Source organism: Diadema setosum, chromosome 2, assembly GCF_964275005.1.
Source record: "Diadema setosum chromosome 2, eeDiaSeto1, whole genome shotgun sequence".
Lineage (NCBI taxonomy): Eukaryota > Metazoa > Echinodermata > Echinoidea > Diadematoida > Diadematidae > Diadema > Diadema setosum.
Window position 1 is genome coordinate 14,800,567 of NC_092686.1, and position 11,107 is coordinate 14,811,673.

At 38.6% G+C, this 11,107-nt stretch overlaps 1 protein-coding gene across 1 annotated transcript; it reads left to right on the forward strand.

Annotated features, from left to right (window-relative positions):
• Positions 1-75: 75 nt before the first annotated feature.
• Positions 76-7,616, forward strand: LOC140246177 (NADH dehydrogenase [ubiquinone] 1 alpha subcomplex subunit 12-like). The gene is made up of 4 exons (XM_072325616.1): positions 76-167; positions 5,167-5,249; positions 5,927-5,999; positions 6,728-7,616. The coding sequence occupies exons 1-4, from the start codon at positions 85-87 to the stop codon at positions 6,897-6,899; spliced, it is 411 nt and encodes a 136-aa protein (XP_072181717.1). The 5' UTR covers positions 76-84; the 3' UTR covers positions 6,900-7,616.
• The last annotated feature ends 3,491 nt before the right edge of the window (positions 7,617-11,107 follow it).

An 11,107-nucleotide genomic window follows, 5' to 3' on the forward strand; every position in this document is an offset into this window, starting at 1 on the left:
GCATTAATTGAATTGATCAATAACTTTTAGTAGGCCTATTTAGATACTTCCAAGCTAAACTGATAATAGGCTAAGCGAGCAAAGATGGCTTCTTCTATGACAGGACGATTCTTCCAAACCCTCCGAGAAAGTGGGGGATTAAGAGGGTCATTCTGGAAATTACTACGGTAAGATATAGATTAATGTAATGTTTGATGTATCTTCCACGTCATAAATTTTGTAGAATGTTTGTTTATTATTGCAATACACACTTTCCAAGGTTGTCTTTAAGCAGTGACACCTCCATGAACGAATAGGGTGCAAGAGTGGCGATAGTCCCATGTATAGTTTTTCATGTGGGTTCTTCCATAACACAATCTATTGTGCTATAGATCCCATAGGCTATGGCTATGCAGTATCGCTACACTTTACTTGAGTGTAGGCCATAGGGCTAGGTCTGGGTCCGAATCCGGTCAAAACGTCCCCGCCGTGTTCCAACCAAAACGTCCCCGCTTTTGTCCGCGTCAAAACGTCAGTCCGATCCCCGCTCTGCCTCCTCTTGCATCAGTGTGCATGCCAGGCCCAGGGGCGGAGGGTCCGGTCTCGTCTTGCCGCGGCGATTCTATATGGCGCATAATCCAGCGGACTCGATAGAAATGCATGAAGAAAATACACTCTGGCGCATATGGGCGCTAGGCACTAGTGTACTTTCGCACCTGTTTGTCGAATGACCTCCAAACATGCACAAACTCACCCTAGTTATCCAGTAAATTTAACCTTCTTCACTAGGTCCTACTTGTATCTGAGTGAGATTCGAGTCCTGTAGAAATGGAATTTTCACCATTTTTTTTGTCACTTACTGTAAAACATGATATATTCGCGGCACGAAATTTTCGCGAATTGGAGTCGACGGCCTTTTTCGCGGCAAGAAATTTTCGCGAATTGCCACTTGCGTTCAATGCATGTGATGTAGATAAGAAATTTCGCGAATCTTGGCGCTCGCGAAATTCGCGAAATTAAAATGCACGCGGACATTTCTTGTTTTACAGTAGGCTTATCTACTTATGGGAATAATCTTGATCGCAACTACTCGCTCGGCGATCACTGCGTTGCATCGAATTCGCGTTGCATAGGAGCAGACAGCGCGCACGGCAGCACAGCTAGCTAGCAGCGAGCCACCTAAATGCTACTCTAAATAACAAAATTTCTTCACATTTACTGTTATGAATTGATAAGTGATACTTAGATTTTATAAAAATTTATGATATAGAACATTTTGACCCGAGGACGTTTTGGTGCCAGCTGGGCCCGGGGACGTTTTGGTCGTTTTAGCTCGGGGACGTTTTGACGTGGGGACGTTATGACCGGTAAGCGTCTAGGTCTGGTCTGTATATTACACCGGTGAATAAAGGAGAAATGAAGTACTCTAACTTGACCTTTACATGCCGTAAATGACGCTAGTGTACTTTTGCACCTCCTGGCCTTGTCAATTGATCTCAAGTAAAAGTACAAACTTAATTAAATTTAATTTAGTGTAAGGGCACCAGTATTCGGTCACTTATCACTACTCTAGTCACCAGCCAGTAAGTTCAACTGTCACAACACACGCAAATCACATTAATTCACATACTTGCACACTCATTCACAACAAGAAACTCGATCCCTTAGCCCCCTCCAAAAATCCATCCAAAATCCCAAATTTTACCGTCAAAAGTGCAGAATCGGCGCTACTTTCCAAAAGCGCGCGCGGATAAGGCCCAGTTTTAAGAGTACGAGTCGCCGAAAAAGCGCTAAAAATCGAGAAATACGCCGTTCTCTCGTGGGATTTTTCGCTTATCGCAAGCTTGGAGTGTAATGGTATCCTCAAAAACGCAAAAGAAAAACAAAATTCTGTACGTGCCGATACAGTGTCCCAATGTACAAGGGTTGAATGCAAGTGCCGAGGCCCCAGTATTTTCGGTCACCAATGGTCGCGGCAACGTCCCTGATACAATTTTGCGCCAACAAGGTAGCGTGCGCGTGCATTTTTCAGCTGCCTTGAACATGCATTGACTTTGAACGCGCACATCGCGTGACCGAATACTGGTGCCGGTGACCGTATACTGGGGAATTTTCAAGGTGAAATATTTTGGGATTTTGTACAATTCTGTGAGATATTTAACAAAATGAAAGTTGAGATTAAAGAAATTTGATATATTTCACATACATTGCTATAGATATGATGTATGTATGTATTATTTTAGTTTGAAAAATATTGCAAAAAAGCTTAAGTGACCGAATACTGGGGATGTTACCCTACTCTGCCTAGTCTAGTAGATCTAGACTAATCTTGACAGGTTTCTACTAATTCAACAACTAAACTATTGCCTCTGACTAACTGAGTAGGATCCAAGTCCAGTAGATACAAAATATTCTCTGTTTTGACACTTCAGTCGATCGCAGCTAGATCACTCGGCTCTAACTACGCGTACGTTGCACAGAAGCTGACACTGCGGCACAGGTAGGGCCTATGCGAAATATGTTTTCACAACAAGGCAGCGAGCATTGTTGCAATTGATCTGAATGTAGCGATCTCATACAGCATGTTCTTCTATGGTATCGTTAAAAAGAATAAATTTGTTTTTCTACGCTTCCCTCAAGCCCTTGAACCGAGTCCTGCGGTATATCGATTGAGCAATCTTTGGAGTTGATTGTGTTGTGTGTGGTGTGTGCGTGCGTGCGTGTGTGTGGGCTTGTGTGTGTGTGAGGTTTAGTGTTTGAAGAATATAATGAGATGGTTAAATGTGAAATTGTATTAAAACAAAGAATATCAGGAGAAAGGATGGGAAAAGGGGGAAATAAATGTAACTAAAATGGCTAACCTGTGAAAAATGGAAAAAAATACAGAATAGAGAAAGAAAAAAAAAGTAAAGCAAAGAAAAAGATTGAAAAAAAAATGATAATAGTACTTCTAGAATAATGAAATGAGAGATGAATCAAACCTGGATGAAGGTAAAGATAAAGTAGGAAAGGTAGAAACAAAGAGTCATACAAGTTTTTAAAAAAGGAAATAAAGAAAAACATACATCAGAAGGAAACATAAGAAAAAGATACTAGAGTGGAAAGAAAGGAAAGTTGATGGAGGGAAACATAACCAGACTGAAACAAAAAACAGATACAGGCAGAAAATGAGAAGGGAAATTGAGAAAATTCAGTCAAGAGGAAGCCCACAAAGATAGGAAGGAAGGGGAAAACAGGAATACATGAAAATTACAGAAAATGGAAACAAAGAAAGGAAAGGAAAAGAAAGATTAAAAGGGATGCACCTACATACGCTCGATCAACCGCTCTGTAAAACCATTTCCGCAAAACTTGGTTGAAGAAAAGGGAAAACAAATTTTAGCATTTCAAAGACACCATAGACAAAGCCACTGTGATCGCTACATTCAGCCGCTTACTGTGTGCACTGAGCATATTCGCACTGTTTGTCTTGCTTGTGTGCACAGCAGTTTTTCAAGTGATTGAGGTTTTCCTACACTTGTAAAAGTGTTCAAAATGTAACTTCTATCCAAGTTTACAGACTCGTAAGCTTACTGAATAACTAGGATAAGTTTGTGATCGTTTAGATATCATTTGACGAGGAGATGCGAAAGTACACTAGCACACCATAAATTAGGCCCATTTGTCTAATAACAGAATAGAGATGAAGTAAGTAACAGACCAGTGCATTCTCCAGTTGCTGCCGCAAGTTGTTAAGCTGTTGTCAATACGGCGGTGAGTTGGCTCAGTCGGTAGCGCGTCTGCCTCACGATCACGCGGCCCGGGTTCGAACCCGAGTCTGGACTGAGCAATGTTGTGTGTAAACATACCGTCCCCTCTAGCAAGAGGCAAAACACTCTGTCCCTCGGATAGGACATAAAATGGAGGTCCCGTGTATGAGAGAGTCACACCTTCATGCACGTAAAAGATCCCGCTTCATTCATTCATCGCAAAGAGCAGGGTGTCTAACCCGGTGAAGTGGTCCCACCCCACATCCAACTGGACCCCATGGAAGACCAGCTTATTATAGCTGAATATGGGCTATCCAGCCATCTTCACAGATGGAAAATGAACAACAACAACAACAACAACAACGGCAAAAATAGACTCACTATAGTTTTACGCAAGCCACCCATTTGCATGATTCGACCGCAACGCCGTCTGAAATTCGACCATCTGCTACATGTAGAAACCTATACGCTTTTGTGCATGCTCAAACCTTGGTACAGGTGCAAATACTCTTCAGGTTGTAGGGTTTACTGTCTAGACTTTTTTTGTGAGTGTGACTCTGATAAACAGATGAAGGTGATACATAGTCCTGTTAATAATGACTTTATTAAAAAAAAAAAAAAAAAGGTCTAGACTAGTGTTCACCAAAATTTATCTAATCTTAATCAGTGTCCTTGGTTGGGACCAGTTAAAATTCTATATCTAACATAAATCTACAAGTTCGTGCAACTAGACATCTAGATGGATCTATAATAACCGAAAGAAATTTTGCAGCTTTTTTTTGCAACTTTATTGATAATTATATTGCCTTTGGGACCTGAATTTTGTACTTTGTTGTACTTGTAACAATGTTTTGTTGTAAAGGTAGAACTTACTATTAAAGTTAATAACTTGGGGGAAGGGGGAATTCCACTTCTATGAACATAATACATGTATTACTTTGTTGTAACAAAATTTTGTTATAATCATGTTCAAAAGTGCCTTATAGTATGTTTTACCTCTCTAGGAAAAACTTGATACAAAAAAAAAAAAAAAAATTGCTAGAACATAAAGGTCGAAGCTTTTGAACCGTTACAATGGAAGTAGATCTACTTCAAATTTCCAAAAACTTTTTTTTACATTAAGCTTAGCTTTGACAAAAATGTGTGCATATCAATTTGCCAGGTTGATATTAAATGTGTAATAGTTGATGCTATACATGTACCTGTAGATGTAGATGTGAATGCATTACTTGCAGCAGTTGAGCAACATGAACTGCATTATTGCACAAAGCTTGACAGACAGATGCTGGACCCTTTGTCACAGGTGTTTAGAAATCGAAAGAAATGTGTGCATTAAATCAAACACAACATTTGTGTGACAACTACAGAATTGTTGTTGGATGAAAGGAGTTGTGTTTGTACACTTCATTATTCTCGAGATTGTTTGCGTCATTTGCAGAGGAGAGGACCTGAAGATTGGAGTTCTTGTTGGGGAGGACAAATATGGCAACAAGTATTATGAAAACGACAGATTTTTTCTAGGTGAGTATATTTTAGTTCTGAAGATGTCATGAAGGCTTCCTCACCAGTACAAACAACACCATTTGCATATTGCATTCATACATGTATTTGACTTCATTTTCTTGGTTGGGGTATGAAATTGTTGATTTGATTAATCCATGTACACTTACTACTTCTAGTACTACAGTAGTGAATTTCTAATTTGTGATGTAAGCCCAGTCACTAATAAGGATCTACAAGTAAAGACCTACCTGCATGTAACTGTATGACAGCAATGGTGTGATTGCCCAATTGTAGACATGTAACTATTTGTAAGCCTTGGATGAGGTACAGTCAACCTTGCTTCAGTTGACCTCGCATAAGTCAAATACTGTGATTGCCTTCAAAGTCAAAGTTCTTTTCAAGTCCTCTTCTCTTTATATTCTATTGATTTTAATCCCTCATAAGTCAAATTTCTCTAAATCAAAGCTTTTTCTTCAGTCCAAACAGATTGGACTCGCCCAAGATTGACTGTACCGAGGTTGATGTAATTTTGATGGTAGTAGCATTTAACTCTGTACAGGAAAGGAGAGGAAATTTGCTACTGTACACCTGTTCCAAATATGTCAGGCTAATGGTAGTAAGACATTTTATGATACCCCAGTATGACAGTATTTTTGTGCAGCCACCATTTCTTTTGTGATATTTTGTTTGTGCAGCAAGAAACAGGTGGGTGGAGTACCGCCAGGATCGCTACTGGAACTATGATGCAAGCCTTGTCCCTCCTGAATGGTAAGTGTTATGGCATTTTCCACGTTCAACATGCTTGGAGTAAAAATCATTTAATAAGTAAAAATAAAAGGTGTGGTTTTGAATTTGTGCATATCATCGCTGGGGTGACAAGACCTTGTATCTCAAATTTTGGTGAAAATGACTTTTTTGCATTAGTGGTCAAATAATCGGTTAAGTGATGTCCTGTCCAAATCCCAGCTGTCCTACCCCAAAAATGAAGCCACCACAGCATGTCAAAGGAACGGCTATCCCATTCAGTATAGTGCTTTGGCCGCCATGTTTTTTGGCTCTCCTGAACATTTGACATTTTTGAGATACGAGGTTTGTCGGCATTACATGTATTACACAGGAATTACAATTTCAGTTCATGGTGGGTTCTTGACGTCACATAAAATTTCCCGTAACAATCTGAAGATAACAAGCTTTTGTCAAGTCCAGCAATTCTGTTTCATATACCAAAAGCAAAATAGTATTGGTATGTGTGCTGCTAAAATAGTATTGGTATGTGTGTAGATCCTCTTTTCCAACCAATGACCTGTCACCATAATGCCTTGAATCTACAGATTTGTAAAAATACTCAAGGAGATGCGTGTATTCCTTTTGTCATCCATGATTTGTTGCGAATTTGTTTAATTCTTCTGTAAGGCTGTATGTGTGCATCTCATGCATATACTACGGCCAATTCTCCCACCAGCTACATTACTTCATTTTCCTTTGTACTTCTTCAGGCACAGGTGGCTGCACAACATCACAGATGACCCACCAACCAAGGTCCCTCCTGTGCCCCGCAAGTTTATCATGGAGGAACACCTCGAGAACTTCTCAGGAACCAAGAAGGAGTACGTGCCCTACTCCACCACCCCCAAGAAGATTCATGAGTGGGTCCCGCCCAAGAACTAGCGCCCCCTCTCAGGGACACATGGATATTGAAATCCCTTCTGCTACAGCACTCAAGTGTATACTTTGTTGTGTCATGACACTCTGCCACATGAATACCTGTGATGACACACAGAAGATTTTCTGGGTTGCAAGTCTGTTTGAGAGTTGTAGGTAGTCTTACTTTACTGCTTTTAAAAAGTGGAATGAAATAAGTGGTACTTGTCCTTCATGATACGCTTTTGTGCCGAGCATGAAGCTGAGTGAATTGTCCTTGCCTCAGCTGTGCTGCTAATTACCTGGCAATACAGCATATACCTTTGTCATATGCTGTACTAAGAACGGCATAATGTCATACAATGAGAGGAGATGGCAGTTGTCATGGAGAATACTGCAACATGACTTCAGATGATATGAAAAACAACAAGAATTTGACAGATTAGATCCTGAAAACTTGTCCCCTGGCAGCAACATCACTTACACATACCAAAAATTCTGCACGTTAAGACATTTAAAGTTGGAAACTGAAAGGATTATTTCATTAAGTGGCATGCTCAGGCAGTCATAAAATACAGTTCCAAGGAAATGGAACCAGTACAGATGAGCAAGAATGCATATGACATCGGTATAAAAGAGAACAAAAAACAACCAACAACAAATGTCAATAAGGACATTGTCCAGTATATGAACTGCTGTATATAAATTATTGAAGAAATAAAGTTTTAAACATGCATATAGCAAGTGTATGTTCTCGTGTTTGATTTTATTGTCATTGTGCTACATGTACTGTGAACACTGTCGAAATGAGTGTATAATGGGTTTTACTTTATTACATGTATTTATTATTCTATAAATGGTTTTATATATAGGCCCTATATATAAAACCATTATAAATTAATAAATAATAAACTAGACTCGGAATTTGTCAACACTGACAAATTAGGTGATCCGATCTATTGGGAAATCAATGATTTGAGTCCTGATCCCAATAGGCATGACCATACAGGTTTCATCTGTGTTGAGGGGACATTGGCCATGTGATGTTTGGAGTCTCATTTAGAAAAGGGAGTCAGACCTGCCATCTTTGGTACCGAATTCCGTATGCACTAACGAAGATACAGAATGAAGTATATTTGACCTTTGACCCCATTTTGCACACCAAAGATGGCATCTGAGCAAAAAGTAGTTATTGTGTGAAATGATTCTTGTAACATGGTCTTTGTGTGTGCAAAATATGGGAAAGATAGGACAAGTATTCACCAAGATACAGGATGAAACATTTATGACCTTTGACCCTAATTTACGTACCCAAGATGGTGTCCGATCAAGTAGTTTTTTTATGAAATAATGTACGTGACATGAACTAAACATGTGCAAAATATGGGGGTGATAGAGGCTGTTTTTCTTGAGTTATTACAAAGAAAGTTGCAGAAAGAAAAATATCTCAATACATCGAAGATAAGCTTTAATTTCAACCAAGTTTTTTTAGCATGATCCAGACATCGTATGAAAAAACAAAAGGCACATTTTTCATAGCGCAAAGTCTCAGCTACAACATACACTGTATTAAAATCTGGGAGAAATTCACCGAAGGGTAAGTGAGCTAGTGCTCGATAAAGACAATCATGTCAACTTTCCTATCTAGAAAAATTCCCTCCCATAGAGATAACACGTCATAACGAAGATACAGAAAAAAGTACATATGACCTTTGATCCCACTTTGCACAGACAAGATGGCATCTGAGCAAAAAGTGGTTATTTTGTGAAATGATCCTTGTAACATGGTCTTTACGTGTGCAAAATATGGGAAAGATAGGACATGTATTTACTAAGATACAGGATGAAATATTTATGACCTTTGACCCTAATTTACATACCCAAGATGGTGTCTGATCAAGTAGTTGTTTTTTTGTGAAATAATGTACGTGACATGAACTAAACATGTGCGAAATATGGTGGTGATAGGGTGTTTTTCTTGAGTTATTGCAAAGAAAGTTGCAGAAAGGAAGAAATATTTCAATACATCGAAGATAGCTTTAATTTCAACCAAGTTTTTGGACGTGATGCCGACTCCGTATGAAAAAACGAAGGGCACACTCACGATAGCCCAAATTCTCAGCTACAACATACTAAAATATGGGAGAAATTCACCGAAGCATAAGTGAGCTATTGCTCGATAAAGATAGTCATGTCAGTTTTCATTTCCAGAAAAACTGCACTCCCATAGAGATAACACGTAAACTGGTCAAATTTGACAATGGTAGTTTTAATCCCTTTTTACAAGGTGATGCCGTCATCCAATAAAAATGTTGTTTTTATATGACTGAAAGACCATTTAATAAGCTACAACATATTGAAATTTGGACGAAAATCAACAAAAGAATAAGTGTAATACGCTTGAGTGAACTTGAAATTTGATGACGTCATTTTGAAAATTTACTTTCTTTACTTTATTAAGAAATTTGATATCTTTTAATCATTTTTCCAGCATAGCTGACCCATGAAATGACATGTACAACTCATCAGCTTTCAGAATATGTAAAGAAAATGGGGGGTCACCGTCCATCCTGACGAGTAAAATTGGATTCAAAATTGGCAGTTTTTTGGCATTGTTGGACTGTATATCGCCATTGACGCACGCGCGGAATTTCAACTTTGACGGGTCCGTATGACGTCATATTGAGTCGGATTGACTTGAAACTTGGTAGAAATATTCCTTGACATTTCAGGCATCCGATAAATGTGAAAAAACGGGAAATTTCTATTGCATATGAGCTGTGCGTGCGTATATGTGCGCGCACGTACGCGTCCGTCCAATTTTTTCAATTTTTCAAAAAATGCTCCAAATGGTCTGAAACGTGTGCAAAAAAAATTTGAGCTCAATTGGAGCATACAAATATTTCGACGCGCGCGTACGCGCACGTTTTAAGAGAAAATATGAATTTTGAGAATATGAGTAGAATCCGCATAACTTGAAATATATGTGACATAAATCTCATTGAAAAATTCCATTCCATTAATGAGATATGAATGAGAATGTGTTTTCATATAATGACGTCATAGTGACGTCACGGTCGACTGATCACTATGATTTTATTAGACCCGTCGTCTTTGGGACATGATACATATATGGTATAATTTTGACATTGATAGGAAGAATACTTTCTGAGCTAATCGATACACAAAATTTGTCCAGAAATAAAGAAAGAAGAAGAAGAACACCCAACAAAGAATCCGTACAGATACAGGAGGTGATCCGAGAGGATTCTCGGATCACCTAATTAAACTCCATTATACACTTCTTTACAATGAGGTATCGCTTGTAACCACAGGACTTTGGCAGTCCCGATTTTCCATCTGTAAAAGTGGACATTTTTGTGGCGTGGAAATTTTCGCACAACCAAAAGCTGGTGTGAAAATAAAGGCACACGAATATCTTTGCATGGCTTATGTTCCAGTAGTAAATTTACTGATTCTGTGGAATTAAAAACACGCAAAATTCGTCCAACCCAGCCGAGCGCAAAAAAAATACTCGCATGAAAATATTCACTTTTACAGTAATGTATTTAGCTTGTCTCTTTTTAGTATGTTTGTGAGGCACCCATTGTAACAAGGTAGAATTGGCAATCCTGGTGACCTTGTTTTCCTATTAACTTATACTGCACATGTAAATAGAATGTGAAGACAGCCATTTCCTTACAGCAAGAAACGTTACAATTGAGTTCTGTCATGAAACAAAAATCAAGGCAGTTTTGGAATGCAGTATATTGTTGGTGTGGTGAGTTAGCAAACAAAATGTATTTATCTGCACAAATGCCATCAGCAACAAGTCATCAGTCACAATAACATGTTATAAAGACTTGCATTAGAGTTTGTCTCCATGTTCTATTACATAAACATTTGCACAAATGTGATCAGCAACAAGTCATCAGTCCATTGTCAAAACATGTTATTAAGATATGCTTCATAGTTTGTCTCCACGTTTTATACATAAATATCGTTTATTCGCTTCATTTCAGGATCAAACGCACTTCATATTTTACAAATCAAAGGAATGATTTGTTGGGGCTTGCATTGAAAAAAAAAAGCAAACAAACAAATAATATGCAAACAAAGTAGCCAGGAGATTATATGTAACTACACTTATTACAAGAATAAAATGGCAACTGTGCAATGGTTCACACAGCTTGAGAACACAAGATTTTCTATCGGATTCAGTAAATCATATCTGG

What these genes read in the sequence shown, in the direction of transcription:
- LOC140246177 (XM_072325616.1), top strand. Translation starts at nt 85, where the DNA reads ATGGCTTCTTCTATGACAGGACGATTCTTCCAAACCCTCCGAGAAAGT. An exon ending in TCATTCTGGAAATTACTACG is followed by an intron (nt 168 to 5,166) that starts GTAAGATATAGA and finishes CGTCATTTGCAG; the next exon opens with AGGAGAGGACCTGAAGATTG. An exon ending in AGCCTTGTCCCTCCTGAATG is followed by an intron (nt 6,000 to 6,727) that starts GTAAGTGTTATG and finishes GTACTTCTTCAG; the next exon opens with GCACAGGTGGCTGCACAACA.